The sequence below is a fragment of the Mauremys mutica genome, chromosome 1, assembly GCF_020497125.1.
Source record: "Mauremys mutica isolate MM-2020 ecotype Southern chromosome 1, ASM2049712v1, whole genome shotgun sequence".
Taxonomy (NCBI): Eukaryota; Metazoa; Chordata; order Testudines; family Geoemydidae; genus Mauremys; species Mauremys mutica.
In genome coordinates, this window is record NC_059072.1 from 202,874,151 (window position 1) to 202,899,641 (window position 25,491).

At 42.3% G+C, this 25,491-nt stretch overlaps 1 protein-coding gene across 1 annotated transcript in view; it reads left to right on the forward strand.

Annotated features, from left to right (window-relative positions):
• The window catches only part of DYRK1A (dual specificity tyrosine phosphorylation regulated kinase 1A), a 139,462-nt gene extending 121,451 nt beyond the window's left edge, over positions 1–18,011 (forward strand). Inside the window, exons 7-12 of the mRNA XM_045002459.1 lie at positions 6,826–7,112; positions 10,051–10,197; positions 10,607–10,747; positions 11,040–11,346; positions 11,692–11,816; positions 14,776–18,011. Coding sequence (XP_044858394.1) covers positions 6,826–7,112; positions 10,051–10,197; positions 10,607–10,747; positions 11,040–11,346; positions 11,692–11,816; positions 14,776–15,396 — 1,628 coding nt within the window. The 3' untranslated portion in view covers positions 15,397–18,011. The remainder of the gene's footprint in view (positions 1–6,825; positions 7,113–10,050; positions 10,198–10,606; positions 10,748–11,039; positions 11,347–11,691; positions 11,817–14,775) is intronic.
• Positions 18,012–25,491: the final 7,480 nt, after the last annotated feature.

Here is a 25,491-nt window from a genome sequence, read left to right on the forward strand (position 1 = left end):
ATTGAATAATGTTTAGGAGACAAATAGCTAGATTCAAAGAAGGGATAACGGGCAAGCATTTTTGTTAATAGTTTTTATTAAAATTCTAAAGTAGTTATGATTGTGCTGTTCCTTCTTAGTTCATTTATAGAAAAATGGGTAAGCTCTACACTGGAGTATGCAAATATTACGCCTTGGTTGCTCCCCCACTTTGCCTCAAAAGTATTTCCTGGAGCAGCTCTTCTAGATGGTTGACAGCCTGGTAAATCTTGGTGGTTCTTTGAGTGTTTGTCCATATATATTCCACTATCAGTGTACGTGCACCAAGTGTGCTCAAGACAGATTCTTTTGGCAGCAGTGTCCGTTGGGGAAGTGCCTGCATTTCGTGTCCCCCATGCACCAACTAGGTGCATACAAGGAGGGGCTACCTCAACTATCCCTCAGTTCCTGCTCATCACCTGTGGCTATGGGTCAGAGCTTGCAGTGACTGCCTCTTCATATGCTTGTTAATTGCTAATTAGGTACTTAGTTTAAAGTAGTGTTAGGAATTTTTCTAGAGTTTCTTTTTCCTTTGTGATGAAATTGCACTTTATTTGTTTGTGGGAGGTACTTTCAGTACCACTTCAGTCATGATGACTGAATGTAAATCCCCAGGATTCAAGAATTGCCCTTCATGTGAGACAGCAATGCTGTTGAACAATGGGCGTGCTTGGTGTTTGATTTATCTGAGTGAAGGGCACTTCAGTGATGTGCCATCTGCAAATCATTCTCAAAAAGAATCCAGAGGATGAGAGTCTTGTATTTAAAATGCTCTTTTCAGAGAGGTCAGTGCACTCTGCTTCTCATCCTAGCTTGTCTGGGGCAGAATCATCTGATGGATTCATTTCAGGGAGTGCCCCAGCTGCTGCTTCTCCTGAAGCTGCCATTCCGAGTTTAAAAAGCCCATCATCTTCATCTGGCAGGTACTGAGGTTAGAGAGGAAGAAAACTGCATAAGTCTCAGAGAGAGAGAGAGAGAGAGAGAGAGAGCAGATACAGATCTTCTCTGGGCCCTTCAGCTTCCAAGGCCCTTTGATTTTCAAGGGCCATAAATCCTCTCAGTTGACTGAATCTAAGGGTATGTCTACACTGCAATTAGACACCCCCGGCTGACCCATGCCAGCTGACTCAGGCTCAAGAGGCTGTTTAACTATGTTGTAGACATTCGGGCTGCAAATCAAGCTCTGGGACTCTCCCACCTCACAGGGTCATAGAATATCAGGATTGGAAGGGACCTCAGGAGGTCCATCTAGTCCAGCCCCCTGCTCAAAGCAGGACCAGTCCCCCAACTAAATCATCCCAGCCAGGGCTTTGTCAAGTCTGACCTTAAAAACATCTAAGGAAGGAGATTCCACCACCTCCCTAGGTAACCCATTCCAGTGCTTCACCACCCTCCTAGTGAAAAAGTTTTTCCTAATATCCAACCTAAACCTCCTCCACTGCAACTTGAGACCATTACTCCTTGTTCTGTCATCTGGTGTCACTGAGAACAGTCTAGATCCATCCTCTTTGGAACCCCCTTTCAAGTAGTTGAAAGCAGCTATCAAATCCCCCTTCATTCTTCTCTTCTGCAGACTAAATAATCCCAGTTCCCTCAGCCTCTCCTCATAAGTCATGTGCTCCAGCCTCCTAATCATTTTTGTTGCCCTCTGCTGGACTCCTTCCAATTTTTCTACATCCTTGTTACAGTGTGGGGCCCAAAACTGGACACAGTACTCCAGATGAGGCCTCACTAATGCTGAATAGAGGGGAATGATCACGTCCCTCGATCCGCTGGCAATGCCCCTACTTATACAGCCCAAAATGCTGTTAGCCTTCTTAGCAACAAGGGCACACTGTAGACTCTCATCCAGCTTCTCGTCAACTGTAACCCCTAAGTTCTTTTCTGTAGAGGTGCTGCCTAGCCACTCAGTCCCTAGTCTGTAGCAATGCATGGGATTCTTCTGTCCTAAATGCAGTACTCTGTACTTGTCCTTGTTGAACCTCATCTGATTTCTTTTGGCCCAATCCTCTAATTTGTCTAGATCCCTCAGTATTCTATCCCTACCCTCCAGCATATCTACCACTCCTCCCAGTTTAGTGTCATCTGCAAACCTGCTGATGGTGCAATCCATGCCATCCTCCAGATCATTAATGAAGATATTGAACAAAACCAGCTCCAGACCGACCCTTGGGGCACTCCGCTTGATACCGGCTGCCAGCTAGACATGGAGCCATTCATCACTACCTGTTGAGCCTGATGATCTAGCCAGCTTTCTATCCACCTTATAGTCCATTCATCCAGCCCATACTACATTAACTTGATGGCAAGAATACTGTGGGAGACTATATCAAAAATGTTGCTAAGGTCAAGGAATAACACATCCACTGCTTTCCTCTCATCCACAGAGCCAGTTATCTCATCATAGAAGGCAGTTAGGTTAGTCTTGACTTGCTCTTGGTGAATCCATGCTGACTGTGCCTGATCGCTTTCCTTGAACCTGGGCTCCATCTCAAGCCTGAACATCTATGCTGCAGTTGAACAGCCACTTAGCCCAAGCCCTGCGAGCCCAAGTTAGCTGGCATGGGCTAGCTGCAGATTTTTAATTGCACTGTAGACATACCCCTAAGGGTAGCCTTAGAGCTAAGGAGGGTTCTTACAGCACCCATTCAGGCTCCGGATACCATGCCTGAGGAGCTGATATTATGTTCCCTCAGAAATTGTCTGGTACCACCTGTGCAATGTCAAGGCTCGTGGTACTGACAGCTATGGTGCTGATGGCCCCAGAACCACAGGATCCTCTTATCTGTTAGTGGCTTTACCAGCACAGTCACTTTTGGTACAGTCATCAGTCATGGGTGTTTCACAGATTTCAATGTATACGTTGCTGAGGGTTTACTTAGCAGCTAAGGACTTCTCTGTATCCTCTGTACTGGACTTGCCTCTGTTGGCAACCTTAAAAGTGCCTCCACTGGTGGCAACATCATTACTGACCTTGGTGCCTGGTGTATCCCCTATACCAGCGAAATCTCAGTTGGTCTGGGCGCTGAGTACACCTACTGGAAAGTCCCTCCTTTGAATGAAAAATATTCTTTCTCTGCCTATGAATCTGAGGACAGCAGGAAAGCTTCATCAACAAGATCCCTTGTCTCAGGAGATTCAGGCCCGTTGCTGCAGGGCAGGGGTTCTAGGGCTGATTTTGATTATCAAAGACTGAAGACTAGGTAAGAGAGGATATGAATTTTTGGTACTCTCCTCCTTGGCTGGCTAACCTTTTATGCTCATCAACACACTTGGGCTTTTTGGGACATATTCCCCATGCTCAAAGAATTGCTTCAGCATCATAAACCAGATCCAAATCATCCTTGCCCCCAACATCCCATATCACTCTCTCAAATGGTGCAAACAACGGAACACTGTCCTTGATCATGTTTCTTCTTCCTCTCCAAATGAGGCTGTCAGAGTCTTCGTCCACCCCAGGTGATTATAAAACATTTCAAGATCTTATGAGGGGAGTTGCCTCAACTCTAGAGATTCCTGTTGAGGTAATCCAAGATAAACTCTCAAACTCCTCCATACCTCTGTATCAACTAGCTTGACTACCAATTAGGCCCTGCCAAATTACTGTGGTAAACCTCAGCCTCAGTAGCTTCAACATCTAAAAGAACGGATGGGTGCTATTAAGCCCCTTCTCAAGGATTTGAACAAGTTTATGCCCATTTCTCACAAGGCTCACTGGCAACAGCCAATAAGATGAATCTCCAGAGACGACAAAGATTGATTTTTCCCCCCCAGAATTGAACTTGTTTGGCAGGAAAAACTATTCCACCTCTAGTTTGCAAATAAGAATTTACAACTACCAAGCCTTGTTGGCAAAATATGATTATATTAAATGGGACTCTTGACAAAATTCACTGAGAATATTCCACAGGAAATGATAGATAAATTCAAATCCATCATTGCCGAGGATCAAGTTGTGGCTGGAACATCTCTGCAGGCAGCACTTGGTGCAGCAGAGTTTCCACATCAGTGGATGCTTCCTCAGCAATGGGAAGGTCCTCTTGACTCCACTCATCTGGAATTCTTAAGGAGGTACAAGTCATAATTGAAAACCTTCCATTCAAAGGATGCAGCTTTTTCTATGCCAAGGTTGATGAGGCACACTACATTCTCTTAAGGACTCAATGGCAACCCTGCGGTCTTTGGGAATCTATACACCTGCTCTCAAAGGAAAACAATATAAGCTACTGCTTTACGCCATTCCTTCTATCCAACAAACAGTTGGATCCACCAAGGAAATGACAACGTTTTCCTTGGTAGAAATCTTCCACTTCCACTGCTGTGTTGACCCATCAGCCTTCTTTGATTGATTTTGACTGCTTGCTTAAGAGCAGAGTACCAATCCCTACCGATCATCCCATGCCATCCCACCCCATCTCTTTCTTTTGGGAATCATTTATAACTGTTCTGAAAATTCTGGAACACTATCGCTATTGATCAGTGGGTTCTGAACATAATAGAGATTGGATATACTATCCAGTTCCAGTCTCCTTGTCACCCTCAAATACCTCCCCCAAATGACCCTTCTGATGAGAGTGTCTTGTTAAGAGGTGTGTCTCTGGATGCAACAGAAATCCTGCATCAGTACGGGGGAGAGGGGTTTTATTCCCAAAAAAAGAGCACTGAAGTCTATCCTGGACCTAAGATGACTAAACGCCTTGATCAGAAAGGTCAAGTTCAGGATAATTTGCTTCTGTTACCCTATCTCTAGAGCAGAGGAGATTGATACACCACTCTCCATCCCCTGGATGCCCATTTTTGCATCACAGTTCACCCAGCCCACATAAGATATCTAACATTCCTAATGGGAGATTGCTATTACCAGTACAGAGTACTAACATTTGGCCTGTTAATAGCTGCCAGACTGTTCAAAGTGCCTTGAAAGAATGGCTGCATACCTCAGGAAGTTGGAAATCCAAGTATTCCCATACTTAGATGACTTGCTGATTTGTGCAAAGTCTACTCAACAGGTAGCAGACTTCATCCAGCAGATACTGCTTCTTTTGCGTGAGTAAGTCTGAAAATAAAGACCAGTAACTACTGACCACGGTACAAAAAATAGAGTTCATTGTGGTCATTATAGACTTGGACAACAATGGTATGCACACATATCCAGGCTAATCCAGAATATATCTGACTACTGGCCTGTATGGCATACTGTACCTTTATGACTCAGCATGCCAGACTTTATCTGTCTTGTATGCAAAAGTGACTGAAGTCTGTATATCAGCCAAGCAAACATCATCTGGGCATGTTGGTTCCTGTTCCACCATGAGTCCTGTTATGATTAGAGGTGGATAGACCTGACAAAAGTCTGCAAAGGGGTTCCATTCTTCCCCCACCAGTTCTATAAAAGACACTGATGATAGATGCATCCATGTTGGGGGAGGGCCTCATCTTGGATGACTTGCAAATGCAGTGGTTGTGGACACCTTGAGAAACAACTCTTCTCATAAACATGCTAGAGTTAAGAACCAGTCATCAAGCTTATGTGATCTTTCTACCAGCCATCAAGGGGCTTACCGTGTAAGTCATAACAGTCAACATTAGCATGTTTTACTTAAATAAGCAGAGTGGAATCAGATCCATTCTGCTGTGTCAAGAGGTACCCCAACTGTAGAACTTTTTACATATTCCATAAAGTCGCCCAGAAGAAGATTGATCTTCCAGGAATACACAGTGTACTGTCAGATCACCTCAGCAGAAAGTTTGTGGACAACAGGAAGTGTTGTCCATAAAAGATGTGACTCAATAGATATTCATCGAATGGTGTTCCCCTACTATGAACTGGTTCACCATCAGGTGTACAGGAAATCTCATCGCTTCTGCCCCAGAGAGCGTCAGAGTCCAGAGACTACTTTGGATGCATTCCTGATCCTGTGATCCATGGATCTTCTCTACACCACATTTCTTCCAATTCCACCAACACCAAGTGTTGTTATAATGTCTAAATGGGACAGATGCGAGTGATGCCTTTGGGATTTTGGCCCATTTTATTCAATGACATTTTGGAAGGCTGTGACCTGTGATTTGCACTTTACACCTCTTGTGGTTAATTAAATCATGCAGGAATTGTTGGTTAAAATTGTTAATACTGCCCTCTGGAAAGGCAAGTGACCACTTCCCTCGAGAGTTACAACTTTACTCAAGAAACTATTTCTAGATGCTAGTAATCTTTCCTAATCTTTTCTTACCTTTACCTCATTCTCTCTTCCCCAGAAAACGGAATAACTTTTTTTTCCTCTTAGCTGAATGATTATAGATATCTTAGACATTTTAATTTTTTTAATAATGAGAAAGTATAACCCTGTTTTGGAGAGGCAGTCTGCATGTGTTTTTCCTAGACCTGGGAGATGCTGTAAGATATTCATATAATAAAAGTCCCTTATGATCACGTTGTTACAGCTCCATAGCTCACATGCTATGCAGATCCATACTTGGCATCCCTTCCCATTTTTCACTTTACTGCATTCTCCTCACTCGCTTCCTTTCCTTTCTGTGAATGTCCCTTCTTTGTTTTTTCTTATTTCACCTCCTTGTGTAATCATTTCAATCAGATTGATGAGGTGTTAAGTGAATATTGTTTTTGATAAATGACTATAATCAGAAAATATTGCTAACTGGCACCTATTTTAATAAATATGTTGGAAGTTGACCCTATAAGGTACCTGAAGCACCTTGTGTAATAATTTGTTGTATTTTTGCATTTGTTAGTTATCACAGTGAATATGTACTTCTAATGTAAAATTATTTTCTTTCCTCTTTTAGTGCATTTGAAACGCCACTTTATGTTCCGAAACCATCTCTGTTTAGTTTTCGAAATGCTATCCTACAACCTCTATGACCTGTTGCGGAACACCAACTTCAGAGGTGTCTCACTGAACCTGACACGAAAGTTTGCACAGCAGATGTGCACTGCACTGCTTTTCCTTGCGACTCCTGAACTTAGTATCATTCACTGTGACCTAAAACCTGAGAATATCCTGCTCTGTAACCCCAAACGAAGCGCTATCAAGATTGTTGATTTTGGCAGTTCTTGCCAACTTGGGCAGAGGGTGGGTGTTACATAAATGTTAATGTTTTGTCTAATTAGAAGCTTGAGGAACATTTTAAAATGAGATTAAGCAATCCTAACACTTTCTCATTGACAATTTCAGCTTTGCTTATGTTGATTAATATTAAACACTCATTTGTTTTTATGATGTGGCAACATAAGGGTGCATATGAAAAATAATATCTTTAACAAATTCCCAGTTAATTTTCCTGACGCTATTTCATAATGCAAAAGACATCTACATTTAACAGTTGGAGCTTAATATAGTACAAGGGTAACAAATTAAATATTTTCCTTAGTATTTTCTTTTTCTCTGTGTAATTCCTTTTTTGATTTTAAGATATTGCTTGGTATGGGTAAGTGAAAACATTCAAGATATTTGTTGATAGTAACATTAGAATACTTGGCTTTAAATACAGGGCCAACCAGACTGAGAGCTTTGAGGTAACTTTTTTTTTTAAATTTTTTTTAAAGAGAACACCATTTCCATCACAATCTTTTGTCATAAAGTGTGTTCATTGTTAGGAATAGAAGAAAATAAGTGGTAGACTGGGAATACTGGGTAGCTCAGGGGACTGCTGATGGTGTGTGGAACTTCTAACATCTACTTTGCTAGCTGAAATTCAGTTCCAGGGTGAAAAACTTGAGCCACTGTCATCTGATGGTTGTTCAGTGGTTCAGTCCACATCACAAAATCCACCACCAAAATTAGCACTAATTGGCCATGTTCTTGACAGTCTCTTTCAAGACAAAAAGTTGAATGGGTTTAGTGACTAAGGCCTCAATTCTGCAAACATTAAGCATATGAGTAACTTTACTCATATGAGTAGTTGCATTTACTTCAATGGGATTATTAGAGTAAGTAAAATTATGTATGCATTTAAGTGTTTGCGGAATAGGGGCCTGAATTACCCTATGTCCTGGAGATGGTTCCTTTAGATTAGAATAGAGGTACATTGCTTGGGCAGCAAAGGAAAACTTAGGGCTTGGCTACACTTGCAAGTTAGAGCGTATTAAAGCAGCCCCAGGCGCCCTAACTAACGACCTGTCCACACTGGCAAGGCACTTAGAACACCTGGACTCTGCAGCTGGAGCGTTCCTGGTAATCCACCTCCATGAGAAGCATAACGCTTGCTGCGTCTCGGCTGAAATGCCCCAGCATCAGTGTGAATGAGGTGTTGCATTACTGCACTTGATCAGCCTCCGGAAACGTCCCATAATCCCCTTAAGTCAAGTGACCACTCTTGTCATTGTTTTGAACTTGGCTGTAGGAATGCGGATATGTCCTTTCAAAGCTCCGTTTTTGCCAGCTGGCATGCTTCTCTGCTCCGGGACAAAGCAAGCCTTTAGTGTGGAATGCTGCTTGCTATGAGTGAGAGAGAGAGAAAGCGAGAGAGAGGGAGGCAGGGGGATCTGCTGCTGTCTGAACTTATAAGACAGCATGCTGACATGCTCTCAGCCCCCCAGAAACCCACTCTCTCCCCCCCCACATACACACAACACACTCTACCCCACTCCTCCATTTGAAAAGCATGTTGCAGCCACTTGCATGCTGGGATAGCTACCACAATGCACTGCTTTCTGTGGTGTTGCAAGAGCTGCTAATGTGGCCATGCCAGTGTGCTTGAATCTGACAGTGTGAACACCCTGCAGCGCTTTCCCTACTGCGCTTTCCGAGGGCTGGTTTAACTCACAGCGCTCTACATCTACATGTGCAAGTGTAGCTATGCCCTTAGATTGCCATGATTTATGGCGTATGTGTTTTGAGGATAAATAGATTACTTCACTATTCAGGGCTATTTATCTGGCACCTTCAATGAGTACTAATTTCACTTGCATTAAAAAAAAATTGGATTAAACCATTTACTGTAATTGTAGATAAGTACATAAATGTTATTTTAGCAGATGCCAAAAGCTTCTCCCTTCCTGAGGAAGAATTGGATTCTCCACCTAGTTTAGTTTTTAATGGCAGTCTGATCATAGATATTATTTCAAGATACATGGAGCATGTTTATTGCATCCCAATATATCCTAGTGTGCAGAAAGGTTCTTCACTGTCTGAATGGCATTCAGTCAGTGAAGAAACATCTCACCATACATAAGTATCAGAGGGTAGCCGTGTTAGTCTATATCCACAAAAACACCAAGGAGTCTGGTGGCACCTTAAAGACTAACAGATTTATTTGAGCATAAGCTTTTGTGGGTGGTTAAAAAACCAAAACAACCCACTTCTTCAGATGCAACCATACATACCTACCGTACATAGTAACCTTTCTCTGCCTGACCGCTCTAAAACAGGGGTGTCAGTCATACAGATTACTAGGAATCCTGTAGAAAGAAATTTTCAAAAACATCTAAGTGACTTTGGAGCTTAAGTCTCATTGAGAGCCAATGGGACTTGGGCTCCTAAGGGCCTGAACACTTTTGAACATGGAATTTAGGCTTGCAAGTCACTTAGGCACTTCTGAAATTTTACTTGTAAAGATTAAGAATGCTATCCCCTTTTCTTTGCAACAGTTGAGTGTTGGGAGGAGTGTGAAGAGGGATGTTCCCCGCCCCCAGCAGGTACCGAACAGAAATCTGAATAGGATATTCAGAGGAGGATATTCGGCTTAATTGGGAGAAATCCTATTTTTTCTTAAAGATTAATTTAAACAAACAAAGAAGGATCACTTTGAGTAAAGCCCTATTTTTAAAGATGTGTAGCAGATGTTATGGCTCAGGAGAGTTCTAGTATTAAGTATTGGTATGTAAATATCTGAGACTTCAAGTACAAGTTCTGATTTTTATATTTATTATAAAATTTCCCGACTTCCCTTTTCATCCTCCCCAACCTCAAAAATACTTTTTTGTGGTAAAGTTCTAGTAAGTCACTAATGTCTAAATCAGGACATGGCTTTTCAGAAGTTATTCATTATCTTTCTATGTGTTTATTCCAGATATACCAATATATCCAGAGTCGTTTTTATAGATCTCCAGAGGTGCTACTGGGAATGCCTTATGACCTTGCAATTGACATGTGGTCCCTTGGGTGTATTTTAGTAGAAATGCACACTGGAGAACCTCTCTTTAGTGGAGCAAACGAGGTGTGTAAATTCCCAATGGTAGAAGTGATCTTATTCTTCATTCTTTCTAATCAGGAGTTTGATCTAATTAATTGTAAGGCGCACATAGAGGAAGTCTGTTTAATTGTTTAAGAATTGGCATCAACTTGGCAGTAGGAATATCTTTTGATAGGATTCTAAAGTACAGATTGCTTATATCAAATTGTAATGTATTGATTTCTGCAAATGTTGATACTTGGACTTATTTGTGTATTTGCTTCTTACATAAGAATTAATATTCTCAAATGTTACAGCTGATTTGTAACTCAACAGCTTTTTTAGGTAGTTCTAGTTTTCTTCCCACATGTCTACCTAGAATTTTAGATTTCATCTCATTGCCAAATTATCTACTACATTTGTTTTTTTATAACTATTCTTTCTTTTGAACCAGGTGGATCAAATGAATAAAATAGTGGAAGTTCTGGGTATAGCACCTGCTCACATTCTTGACCAAGCACCAAAAGCAAGAAAGTTCTTTGAAAAGTTGCCAGATGGCACTTGGAACTTAAAGAAGACCAAAGATGGAAAAAGGGTAGGTTAGGTATCCTAGATAAGGGATGGAGTGTGTTCTAAATAAGTTTCTGTGGTAACTATTGTACTGATTAAAAATGTTTGTTCTTCTGAAGACTTAGCACTATTTTAACACTATTTAATATTCAGTATGATAGAATTGATTTGAAAATTAAATCTATTAATGTTCTCAGTACTGAAAAATAACTCCTGACTTTCATTTGATTGATTTTCTTTTATGATTTATTTAAACAGTGATAATGTAAAGTCTAGCTTATAACTTGAATGACAATCAACTGCTAACTTCTCAACAGGAGTACAAACCACCAGGAACTCGTAAACTTCACAATATACTTGGAGTTGAAACAGGGGGACCAGGCGGACGGCGTTCTGGGGAATCGGGTCATACTGTAGCTGACTACTTGAAGTTCAAAGACCTCATCTTAAGGATGCTTGATTATGACCCCAAAACCCGAATTCAACCTTATTATGCCCTGCAGCACAGTTTCTTTAAGAAAACAGCAGATGAAGGTACAAATACAAGTAACAGTGTGTCTACGAGTCCTGCCATGGAGCAGTCGCAGTCTTCAGGAACCACCTCTAGCACATCTTCAAGCTCAGGTACATGTCTCATTAGTAAATTGTCAAGACACTATTGTTTTAAAGAGAAAATATTATTAAAAATTTCAAGTCAGCAATTTTTCCATATAAATGTTTTCATTTTTTCCACTTCTGAAAGCCTGTCTTTTTAAAAACAAAAATGTTTACAAATTCATAATAGATTTCCACTACAACCTGTAACTTAAAAATCCAGTAGAATTTTTTTCATCTAGACCTATTTCTGCTTTATAAGGAATAAATTGCTTCAAGATCAAAGCCTAAGACTATGTTCCTAACATAGTTGGTCTATGGAATGCTGTAAATATTGCTGCTGTTCTATTATTGCTTGTGTTATGATTGTTATAGGTGGATCTTCTGGGACAAGCAACAGTGGAAGGGCTCGGTCAGACCCTACACATCAACATCGACACAGTGGTGGACACTTCACTGCTGCTGTCCAAGCTATGGACTGTGAAACACACAGTCCACAGGTATGCTCTTGAACAGAGCTGCTCCCTGATGCATTTATAAAAACGCAATTGCTTTTATATTTTGAGAAGATTGAATCCATAAACTATCCTGTAATGTCAAGATTTATGCTAATTAACACTTCAAAGTAATGAAAAAGGTGGGGTAGGCATGGAACTGGCAATTGGAAGACTTGGATTTTGCTAGTCCCAGTTCTTCCACAGATAATCCTTTGTGAATATCTTGGGTAAGTCATTTTGGCCAAAATAGTACCGGCAGCCTTAATAATTTGGCTGAGTACTGGGGAATCCTGCAGCTGTAAGGGGGAAGAATCCCCCACTCCCTAACTATGGAGTGCCAGCAACAGAGAGCCTCTAGGGCTCTTGCAGCTTTTCTTCCATTTCCCTGTTAAGGACCAGAGAATTCAAATAGTCATAAATCTTCCAGTCCATTCCAAAGAGCACTTTGAACATAGACTTTATGACCAGAAGGGACCATCATGATCATCTAGTTTGTAGAATCTCACCCACCCACTCCTGTAATAGACCCATAACCTCTGGCTGAGTTATTGAAATCCTCAAATCATGATTTAAAGACTTAAAGTTACAGAGAATCCACCATTTACTCTAGTTTAAACCTGCAAGTGACCAGGCCCCCCCCCTCCCCCCCCACACATTCCTTGCCAATCTGACCCAGGGGAAAATTCCTTCCCGACCCCAAATATGGTGATCAGTTAGACCCCGAGCATCTGGGCAAGACCCACCAGCCTGACAGCTGGGAAAGAATTCTCTGTAGTAACTCAGAGCCCTCCCCATCTAGTGTCCCATCATCAGCTGTTGGAGATATTTGCTGCTATCAGTCACAGATTGGCAATATGCCATTGTACACACGCTCATCATACTATACGCTCCATAAACTTATCAAGCTCGGGCTTGAAGCCAGTTAGGTTTTTTGCCCCTACTACTCCCATTAGAAGGCTGTTCCAGAACTTCACTCCTCTGATGGTTAGAAACCATCAACGAATTTTATCTAATGTTGATTGCCAGTTTATATCCATTTGTTCTTGTGTCCACATTGGTGCTTAACTTAAATAACTCCTCTCCCTCCCTGGTATTTATCCCTCTGATGTATTTATAGAGAGCAGTCATCTCTCCCCTCAACCTTCTTTTGGTTAGGCTAAACAAGCCAAGCTCGTTGAGTCTCCTCTCATAAGGTAGGTTTTCCATTCCTCAGATCATCCTAGTAGTCCTTCTCTGCACCTGTTCCAGTTTGAATTCATCTTTCTTAAACCTGGGAGATCAGAACTGCACACAATATTCCAGTTGAGGTCTCACCAGTACCTTGTATAATGGTATTACCACTTCTGTTTTTCTACTGGAAACACCTTGCCTGATGCATCCTAGGACTGCATTAGCTTTTTTTCACAGCATCACATTGGCGACTTGTAGTCATCCTGTGATTAACTGATACACCCAGCTCTTTCTCCTTCTCTGTTGCTTCCAACTGAAAAGTCCCCAGCTTATAGCAAACATTTTTGTTGTTAGTCCCTAAGTGCACGACTTTGCACTATTAAATTTCATCACATTTTTATTACTCCAGTTTTCAAAGTCATCCAGATCTTCTTGTATGATATTCTGGTCCTCTTCTGTATTGGCAATATCTCCCAACTTTGTGTCATCCACAGTCTTTATTAACACATTCCTGCTTTTTGTGCCAAGGTCACAACCGTATTGCAGAGAACCCACACAGAGCTTGCAGTGGCAGGGTCTGTCCCTAGGTAAACCTGTGGTTCAGTTTCTCTCTTTATCCCCATTTGACATTAATGTTTCTAAGACATATTAATGTTCTTGAAGGAAAGCCACTATACAAGTGCAAAGTAGTAGTAGTATTTTTTGTTGCTTTTATTATTCGTTGAACTATGGTCTTGGTTAAAAATATAAATGATATATATATAAATGATTTATAAATATAAATCTGCTTGATTTACTGATAAAAGAATAAAACTAAAATGTAGTAGTTATTGGCCATTGCTGCTCATCACTTTGGAACATAAAGCTAGTGGAAAAACAGAGATTCTCAGTATTGCCATCGCTATTATAAAAGGAGTAATTGTACTTCTTCCCAGGTGAGGGGAATAATTATGAAAATAAACTTACGAAATCAGTTTTATTAGCTAATATTTTGGTAGGGTTGTTAATACCTTTCTGATGCTATTGGGATCTCAACGCAAACTTCAAACTACTTGTCTAATAATATTAATACAATAAAAGCTGTTTTATCCGGCACTTCACCAACCGGAAAGCTCTGTAAAGCAGCCAGGACAGGTTGTCACTTGCGGGGAACTGCCCGAGGTGAGGGGCCCCCGCATTCCCTCCCGCGCCCCATCCCACTGCCTTGAGCTCCCTCTCGCACCCAAACTTCCTCCTAGAGCCCATTCCCCACACCTGCTCCTGTGCCCCAACCCCGCACTCCCTCCCACACCCAAACTCCCTCCCTCTGAGTTAATTGACATTTTTCACTTACTGGCATTCCCCATTCCCCCAACATGCCAGATAAAGCAGCTTTTACTGAACTAATAATTTGTTTTTCAGTATTAGAGGCCGCAATCAGAGATCAGGGTCCTGTTGTGCTAGGTATTATGTAAACACATACTTACTGATTACTACCATTAAACAATGCTGCCTCTGAATTTGCTTTTTACAACTTTTGCAGTAGGTCACATAATTAGAATTTTTTTCTTGAGTGTATCAGCAATATTAAAATCAAAGTTTCTGTCCTAGTTTTTCTTTTCCAAAGATACATTTAGAAAAGCGTATTAGAAATATTTCTAGCTTCATACTTTTATCAGTTTTTATACTACTTAAAATTTAGTTTTCTTTTTTACATTTAGTGAGTAAATTTTAATGGTTTTTAAGCTCTTTGTATAAATGGCGTATAAAACATATTTGATTAAACTTTTCATTTCTTAAACTACTGTCATAGGTTCGACAGCAGTTTCCTCCTCCACTTGGTTGGACAAGCACTGAAGCTCCTACACAGGTCACCGTTGAAACCCATCCAGTTCAAGAAACCACCTTTCATGTAACCCCTCAGCAACAGAATGCATTACATCACCACCATGGGAATAACTCCCACCATCATCACCCCCACCCCCACCACCATCATCATGGACAGCAAGCCTTGGGTAGCCGGACCAGGCCAAGGGTCTACAATTCTCCAACAAATAGCTCCTCCACCCAGGATTCTATGGAGGTGGGCCATAGTCACCACTCCATGACATCTCTGTCTTCCTCAACTACTTCTTCCTCTACTTCTTCCTCCTCTACTGGTAACCAAGGCAATCAAGCCTATCAGAACCGCCCAGTGGCTGCTAATACCTTGGACTTCGGACAAAATGGAGCTATAGACATGAATTTAACAGTCTATTCTAATCCGCGCCAAGAGACTGGCATAGCTGGACATCCAACATACCAGTTTTCTGCTAATACAGGTCCTGCTCATTACATGACTGAAGGACACCTTGCAATGAGGCAAGGAATTGATAGAGAAGAGTCTCCCATGACAGGAGTTTGTGTTCAGCAAAGTCCTGTGGCTAGCTCGTGACTAAACTGAAACTAAGTTTGTTTCTTGTGTGTTTTTATAGAAGTGGTGTTTTTCCAAAAACAAAGTGCAAAGCTGCTTGAATCAGGAGGAGATAAACTCACTGAACCGCTACAGGAGGGCAAAGCTGACTATTTTTTTAAACTTGAAAAGATTGCAAAGGGACAATGAAAGTTTTTTAAGAGCCATGTCCAAACCCACCTTAATGGATAGCTTAGAGGTGTTGTCTCACCTTTTGCTTCCCCCTTCCTCCCATTTTATCTTGCCACAACCTAGTCATAGATTTTTTTTTTTTTTGGTCTCATTCAACGGGGGTTAGTGTTCAAATGTTGGTCTTAGTTGCAAATTATTTTTTTTTAAAGGCACTGCACATGATTTACATAAAAGGACCCTTTGAGGTTAGTGGGGAGGGATTGAGTAATATGGGTTTTTTAAGTTCCCCAAATACACATGGGCACAGAAATGCAGTACTGTAAGGAAGAGGGACCTTCAGATTACACTATATATAATATTCAGCTGTAAAAAGGGACAGTTGTAAAGGAGTTTGTAAGGCACATTAAGCATGCTAAGTGGCGGTGATCAGAACTCTCCTTATCTGAATCTACTGAGGATCAAAGCAGCAATTATAATGGGATTCTGTGTGTCTCATATTTTAGAGACCACAGTCAGCTAGTATTGGAATATGACTGGTCTCATAACTAAGGTGCACGGAGAAGCAATCAACAGGTTGGTCCTGGCCAGTCTTGGGGAGGTCTTAAGTGGTGGTCTTTGGGATAACCTTTGGCCTTATGGATTTGGACTCTTAAATTAGAAGAGCCTACCATTTCAGATGCAATCACTTTTGGACATGCTTTTGCAGACAGTCCTTAATGCTGAAAACAGAGAATGGGTAATTCAAGAGGCCTTTCTTTTAAAATAGACTTTTGTGACCCACTTATTGTAAGGTATTGCAAGGTCACTTTGCGTGTGTCATAAAGTTGACTTCCTTATTGGTTGAAGGTCACAGAAGTAGTGGTTTGCGTTTGATGGAAATAGCTACAACTGTGTCCCTTCCTGCTTTTTTACTTTTTTCTTTTGCTTTTTCTCGGCACGTGGTTTCTCCACCATTACTTCTGCACAAAGATGTCTTCTGTTCATTCTGAACATTTTAAAAAAATGCAGAATTTTATGTGACTGCTTTTTTGCCTCACAATTATGCTGTGAATTTTACAAAAATTTATTTTCTTTTTTGATAATTTATTGTACCAAAGCTGTTTTTATAGCACATAGATGTCTGTAACCAATAATGTAGCAGTTCTGCACTTTGACACAAGGTGTAATTAGACCATTTTTAAATGTCAGTTGAAAATTATGGCTGTACTATTGCTTAAACAAAACTGGAACTGTTGTTGAATTCATAGCCAATACATTTACAGCAATCTGTGTACTGAACATAATAGATTGACATCTAATTCAAGACTATAACATCTGTTACATTATAAATGTGTTCAGGCTTCTGAAGGTAAAAGGTACACTAGATCCAGAAGCTATGAAACCAGCAGTTGATTCTTGTATTCCTTATTAACATAAATGTAAACTTGAAGGCAAGACCTTGATTGCATGAACAGGTCCAAAACAATAGTATGAGTAAAGCAAAAAGCTCATGAGAGACCTGAAGTTAGCAGGCTGTATTTAACAGGTGCCTAATTTTTGGGTTATGCTGCCTTAATATAACACAGTCAGCTTGGCAGTTGCTAAATTTATGGGCCCACATAAAGATTTATAAATATTATGAATAAAAACTCAGTGAATTAAAGTGAAAAATAAGGGTAATTCAGCAATTACCCATCCCAGAACATTGTTTGCCCATTAGATATTACAGAAGCAGTGATCTACCTCTGCCAGTAAGCCCTTTAAAAACGTAGTTCAGCAGAAGAATATTGCATCCTTATATTGGTCAATTCCATGTGGCTGGCTAGGTCAGGTTTTTTTGAACAAAAGTTGTTGTTTTTTTGTTATACTTAACAATGGCAACACAGCAGCTGAATACTGTATAAATGCAAATGAGTACTTGGGGGTTATCAGTTTTTGTAAATCACAACTTTTCTATCACGGGATCCATATTTCTTTTGTATTGACATGTCAAGCCTGTGAATTAAAGTATTTTTGAACTCAGTAGTTCAGAAAAGTTTACAGCAATTGAAATGCTGTCATCTTAGAAACAGAGCACTGAGTTTAGCAATATAAAAAGGAATCCAGTACTTACTGCTGTCTAGAAATATAAGGGTAATATAAAATATGGGTAATTTTTCCTGTTGGTTGCCACACTTTAGCAAGCACCAAAAATTAAAGCCGTTTAAAAAATATTTACATCAAGAAAAATCATAAAATCCAATGCTTCTGCATACTGTGTTATGTTACAGTCCAGTTTTGTGTGCTTTACTACACAGTTTGGTTACAGGACTTCTGTGCATTGTAAACATAAACAGCATGGAAAAGGTTAAATACCTGTGTTCAGATTGTAAGATCTAGTCCAGACTTGCTGTGTATATTGTAACGTTAAATGAAAAAGACAAGCCCTTTGTATTATAGTCATGCAGTCTTATGTATGATAAACAGTTGAATAATTTGTCCTCAGACTCTTTACTGTGCTTTTTAAAAAAGTAATTTAAGAGAAAAATGTAAACATAGTAATATCTTCCTATGCAATTAACCTACTCCAAACCTTGGTTTGGTAGGTATAACTATAGTAAAATATGTAAATATTAGATACATTGACACAGACTTTTAAAAAAATTACAGAAGTAAAAGTTGGAGGCATAACAGATCATTTTGAGTTTTTAATTGAAACAGCAAGGTATATGTCATCGATGTATAAACACTGACACATTTTGATCCTGCTTGATTCCAATTGACATATAATATTGTTTTTAGTTTCAGAATTGTTTGTATTCTCATCCACTAGTTTCAGAATATTACAGAGATCGTCTTACATGCACTTTAGAGTTCCTACTATTATAATCAATTGATAGATTTCAAGGCCAGACGGGCCATTATAATGATCCTACATAACACTGGGCATAGAATTTTACCTGGTACTTCCTGCATCAAGCCCATATCGTTTGGTTGAGTTAGCACATATGTTTTAGAAAAACATCCGGTCTTGATTTAGAGGTTTCAAGAGATGGAGAATCTACATCATCTCTCGGTAAGAAGTTCAGTGGTTAATTATCCACACTTAAAAATTATTCCCCTGGCTCCCAGTTTAAATGTATCAAGCTTCAGCTTCCAGTATTGGGATATTGTTATGACTTGGCTTACTAGATTAGAGCCGTCTAGTTTCAGACATCTTCCCTGTAAAGAGTGAGCAAGTCATTTCTTAACCTTCTCTTTAATAAGCTGCCTTGATCAGGCCCCTTAAGTCTCTATCTGCAAAGCATGTTTTCCAGACCTCAAATTATTCATGTGGCTCTTCTCTGAACTTTCTTCAATTTTTAACATCCATTTTAAAGTGTGGATACCAAAACTAGACACAGTGTTCCAGTAATGGTCTTAATAATGCCATATACAGAGGTAATATCACTTTACTCCTATCTGTTTATACCTATTCCTGTTTATTCATCCAAGGACTGCATTTTAGGCTTTTTAGCCACAGCATTGCACTGGAAACTGTTTAGTTGGTTATCCACAATGACGCCTAAGTTATTTTCAGATTTGCTGCTTTCCAGGATGCAGTCAACCATCCTGTAAGTATGACCTTATATTCTTTACTAGAGTGTGGCTTTGCATTTGACTATTTTTAAATGTATGATGTTTGTATGTTCCTGGTTTACAAAGCAATCCAGATCTGTAGAAGTGACCTGTCCTTTTTATTTACGACACCACCAATTTTTGTGTGGTTTGCAAACTTTATCAGCAATGATCATATCTTCTTCCAGATAACGGATAAAAACACTGAAATAACTTTTGAGCTGAAAGCCAACCCTGTTGAATCTCTCTAGAAGCACGTTCAATTGTTGTTGATTTCCCCATTAACTGTTACATTGAGATATATTGGTTAGCCGGTTTTTAATCCATTTAATATGTGCTGTATTGATTTTGCATAATGCTATTATTTTAATCAATGTGGTACAACACTTTGAGATAGCATGGAAATATCTACATTTCCAAAATAACCAGATAACTCATAAAGTGAAATTGTATATGATTATAAATTTAGCTTGCATGCAAAATTTATAAGATCAGTATCACCAGTTTCTTATATATGATTCAGCATGTCAGTGTGGTAAGATATATCCTGATGTAGAGGTGCACATCAGAATATTAGAATTCTACAGAATATTATGGTTGCCAGGCAAACACACATACATATATGCTCTATTAGGATTATAGGTGTTCTGTGCACACCGTTGTTTGATTGGGTCCTGTTGAATCACCCCATTGTTGGGTATATCAAGCAATTTCTAATGATCTTTAGAAATTGGGTTTTATTGTCCACCTGATGATTACCTTTAATTTCCTGATTTTTCCAACTTTTTTTATTAACCTGCTTAGGGCACTTGTTTAATTTCCATAGCATTTCTCCAAGATAGTGGTATCAAATATGCAGGAACACCCTCTCCCCCCCCCCCCCCGATCTAAGATGATATGTGATTTCTAGAACGAATAATATTGTACATAGATTTATTATGAAGTACTAATATGGACAATACTGCATAAGACACAAACACAGTACCTGCCCTAGAGAGCTGAATGACAAATACAGATGTAATACGCTGGGCAAGCTAGAGGAAGATGTACATACAAATATAAACTACAACTCCCACTTTTCTAAAGGTGGTGTAGAGAGAACAATCCAACTCATCTGGGTTTGTGCTCATGGGTCTCAGAAAAGAAATGGGTCATTAGGAGAGATTTGAATTGGGGGTGGGTTAGGGCCTAGCACAATTGAATTAAAGAGAGAATCTATGTGTGTATCTATGGGCAAATCTGGAGGGTATGAAGGTGTGGAGGGGGGAAGCTGTAGGTGAGGCTGGTATAGTTGGAGTGATAGGGTTGAGAGGCAATAAAACAAGGAATCAGATAAGAGATTAGGGTAGAGTGGAATTGTGTAGATCTTGAAAATGAGAATGAGAGGTTTAATTAGATTGATCCTGGGAGATCTAGTGAAGGGATTTGAAGAGAGTCATCAACTACTAAAGCCTGTAGAAAGATTGAGGATGAGCATGGAGGTGAGGCTAACTATGAACAGGTAATTGGAAACCTTTGTTAGAGCAGTAGCAATGGAGTAGAAAGGACAGAAAATCTATTAATTTATATGCATAGATTTGTGTATGTATTCTGAAATAGGTTCTGTGACAGTTTGTGGATCCAGTGTAGGGCATCCTATATGATACTGGACTTCTGGGTCATCACAAGTAATTCCCTTCCTGATGAAAATTCAGGAAACATTAACACACTTTTGCAAGTCATCCTGGCTAAGTAATTATAATGGCTATCAGAATGTAAGGCTGCTGAGCTCAAATAGGAAACAAATCTGCCTGACACAAAAATCTAACAGCAGCTTGAAGATTACTGTGTTCCAGTCTGAGCAACAAGAAAAAAAACAGTCAAAGTTATTGTTGGAAAATATGAGCTAATAACTTCTTGCTTATCAGACAATCAGAAGTATGTTACTTGCACAGTACAACAAATCTTTTCCAAAGGAAGCGGTATTTGTATTGAAGTGAACAAAGAAAATCAGCTCTTTAAACAAAAATCTGGGAATCCAAAACAGCCAATTGTATGATGGGCCAGTCAGTCATTTGTGAATCTCAGAATAGCCACTAGAAATTTTCCCATATGCCTCAAATTGACAAACAATATTGGTCCAGTTTAACTAGGACAACACTGTGAGATACCTCAGTACAGTACCTTGGAGGTTTCTTCTATTCTTGCTCCTCTCTATATCTGACACCCTTCTCATTGGGCCATTCCCTATCTCCCATGATATCTGGGGGCAGACCAGATTTTAGCTCTGCACCTCAGGAAGTGCTCCCCAGCTCCAAGCAGTGCACACAGCAAACACCTTTGTAATAGAACTTTCAGAGGATTTTAAAAAGATTTTTAACTAAATGTCTGTTTCTTCATTAGCTTTGAGGTTTTCTTCCTCAAAACTGCTAACCTCAGTAAATAAATGCATAAGTTAGAAATGACTTTGGCTTTTTGGGGAGAGTGCAATGCATAGTACCTCACCTCTCCTCTCCACAGGAACTTGACTGGCAACTAGTGTGTGGTGAAGTCCACTCTGAGACAGTTGAGCAGGCTGCATGGAATCTCCCTTCATTAAGAACAGGCAAGAATCATTGGCATAGAATCAGCGAAGATTAGGGTTGGAAGAGACCTCAGGAGGTCATCTAGTCCAACCCGCTGCTCAATGCAGGACCAATCCCCAACTAAATGATCCCACCCAGGGCTTTGTCAAGCCGGGCCTTAAAAACCTCTAAGGATGATGATTCCACCACCTCCCTAGGTAACACATTCCAGTGCTTCACCACCCTTATAATGAAATAGTGTTTCCTAATATCCAACCTAGACCTCCCCTCTGCAACTTGAGACCATTGCTCCTTGTTCTGTCATCTGCCATCACTGAGAACAGCCAAACTCCATCCTCTTTGAAATCTCCCTTCAGGTAGTTGAAGGCTGCTATCAAATCCACCGTCACTCTTCTGCAGACTAAACAAGCCCAGTTCCCTCAGCCTCTCCTCATAAGTCATATGCCCCAGACCCCTGATCATTTTCATTGACCTCTGTTGGACTCTCTCCAATTTGTCCACATCCTTTCTGTAGTGGGGGGTTTCAAAACTGGATGCTATGCTCCAGATGTGGCCTCACCAACGCTGAATAGAGGGGAATAATCACTTCCCTCAATCTGCTGGCAGTGCTCCTACTAATGCAGCCCAATAGGCCGTTAGCCTTCTTGGCAACAAGGGCACACTGCTGACTGATATCCAACTTCTCATCCACTGTAATCCCCAGGTCCTCTTCTGCAGAACTGCTGCTTAGCCAGTCACTCCTCAGTCTGTAGCCATGCATGGGATTCTTCCGTCCTAAGTGCAGGACTCTGCACTTGTCCTTGTTGAACCTCATCAGATTTATTTTGGCCCAATCCTCCAATTTGTCTAGGTCACTCTGGACCCTATCCCTACCCTCCAGCTTATCTACCTCTCCCCCCAGCTTGGTGTTGTCCATGAACTTGCTGAGGGTGCAATCTATCCCATTGTTCAGATCATTAATAAAGATGTTAAAACTGGCCCCAGGACTAACCCCTGGGGCACTCCACTTGATACCGGCTGCCAACTAGATATGGAGCCATTGGTCACTACCCATTGAGCCCGACAATCTAGCCAGCTTTCTATCCACCTTATAGTCCATTCATCCAATGCACTTGCTGGCACAAATACTGTGGGAGACCCTATCAAAAGCTTTGCGTAAAGTTAGGATATATCATGTCCACCGCTTTCCTCATGTCCACAGAGCCAGTTGTCTCACCATAGAAGGCAGTCAGTTTGGTCAGGCATGACTTGCCCTTGGTGAATCCATGTTCACTGTTCCTGATTACCTTCCTCTCCTCCAAGTGCTTCAAATGGATTCCTTGAGGACCTGCTCCATGATTTTTCCAGGGACTGAGGTGAGTCTGACTGATCTGTAGTTCCCCGGGTTCTCCTCCATCCCTTTTTTAAAGATGGACACTGCTACTAGAGCTGGGGTAAATTTTTCTAAGCACTCCCTCACACACACTGCTTCTCCCTCAGGCATAGGACCCCTATTCCCACAGCTTGAATCCTGGGGGAAGGCAATTTCTTTTCCCGCACCCCCAAGCAACTTGGAGGGAAGAAATTCCTGTTCCCAGCCAGAATGTAGGCAACATCTTCGCCCACAAGGTTGAGAAGGTCGCAAAGCATCACCCCTTTCCCACAAGTTGTTTTACCTGAAAAGCCTGAGCTGCCTGCAATCTTTCTGATACCATTGAGTCCTTTGTCACCAACGGCTCTGGCTCATGCCTCATTCAGTGCAGTCTCCACTCAGCACAGACCCAGCAGCAGGAAGCATGGGGATGAAGTGATTCAGATCTCCCTTCTCTGAGAGATGGACCTGCCTTCAAGGCTCTAGAGGCTTGTCCTACATTGTAGCTGAGAGCAAGCCTCCCAGCGTGGGTGGCCACTTGTGCTAGCAGGGCTTGAGCTAGTGTGTTAAAAATACCAGTGGATGTTCTGGCTATAAGGCTGGAGCTTAGACTTGCAAGTGTATGGGGTTGGATGGGCTTGAGAGCCTGCTCTGGAATGCCCACATGGGTATTGTCAGCATGGTAGCGTGAGTCTGTCTGAGCTGGGAGACTCTGTGCCAGCTGCAGGAGGTCATAAAGTGGGCACTGTTTTCCTTAGGGACACATGCAGGATAGGTGTCTGCAGCTTGCCCTTTCAGTCTCCTTGGTAACATACTCTCCCCTCACAGGGCTCCTTTCCCACTTCTCGGGGGTTTCGCCCATGGACTGGTGTAGGATATTGCTGACAATCAGCTCTTTAACACATTCTTAAAATCTCTCCTGAGTCTCCTATGCAGTTCTTCTTCGAGTGATTGCTCCTATGCATTCCAGTTAGGTGTGCGCGCCGCGCGTGCACGGCATCTCGGAACTTTTTTACCCTAGCAACTCCGGCGGGCCGGATGGGCGCCCCCTGGAGTGGCGCCGCTATGGCGCTAAATATATACCCCAGCCGGCCCGTCCGCTCCTCAGTTCCTTCTTACCGCCCGTGACGGCCAGTTGGAACTGTGGAGTGCTCTCTGTCCTCCACTACCCTAGCTCTCGCTAAAGGTTTTTTGTATATAGTTAGTTCATAGTTCGTGTAGATAGTTGTTATAGTTAGTTAGTTAGATTTAGTGTTAAGGTTAGGGGGGTTTCCCCTCCCTTTCCTCTCCCGGTGCGGGCTCATGCCCAAGGCACCGGGCTTTAAGCCCTGCGCAATCTGCCAGAGGCCTATGCCCATCGGGGACCCACACGATGCCTGTCTTCGTTGCCTCGGCGAGGGCCATCGGACAGACAAGTGTCAGATCTGTTCTGCCTTCAAGCCGAGAACACGTAAGGAGCAGGACTATAGACTTAAGCAGCTCCTCATGGAGGCGTCGTTACAGCCCCCGGCACCGGCCGCGCCGGCACCGAGAGCCTCATCGGTGCAGAGCGCTCCGGCCGTGCCGAGCCGTTCCGGCACCGCGGCACCGCAGCCTCAGCCGGCGACCGCGAAGACCCGGCACCGCTCCCTTTCGCCTGCTAGGAAACGCAGGCTGGCGAAGGCTATCGCTAAGTCCCGCGCTGAGGACTCAGCCAAGGCTGTGGCGCCACCTACCACTCCTTCAGTGGCCGTGCACCAGGCGGGCACCAGGCCGTTGACTCCGGCGCCACAAGGGCCATCGAGTCCAGCACCGCCACGCTCCCCGGCACTGTCCGTGGTTGAGCCGCGACTGCCGTCGACGCCGGAGACTTTCTCCGCGGTGCGTGAGCTGATACAGCTCGTAGAGGCACCGAGCCTCCGGCCCCCGGCACCGCCGGTGCGGGCTGTCGCGTCTGCAGGCAAACCGGCAATGATGATCCGGCCACCCTCTGCAGACCGCTGGCACAGACGATGCTCCCGGTCACGCTCCCGGTCCCGACGGAGGTCGCCATCCCGCCGATCTCACTCTCGGCACTGTTCGCCGTCCCGGTACCGGTCGCCATCCCGACGCCGGTCGGAGTCCCGGTACCGTTCGTCATCCTGGTTCCGGTCGCACTCCTGGCACCGATCCAGGTCCCGATCGCCGTCGCGTCGGCACCGTCGGAGGTCTCAGTCCCGGCACCGTTCCCGGCACCGCGACTCTCGCAGCCACTCCCGGCACCACAGATCCCGCTCCCGGTCGAGCTCCCGGCACCGGTCGAGCTCCCGGCACCGCGGTGGCCGACGGTCTCGGTCACCGTCCCGGTACCGAATGGACAGACACTGTTTTTCGGCACCGTCTGCGGACAGACTACCGCCTTCGGCGGTACAATCAGCCAGCGCCTCAGCACCTCCTTGGCCATCTCGCCCGGCATCGGTGGCCTCCGGTGCGGAC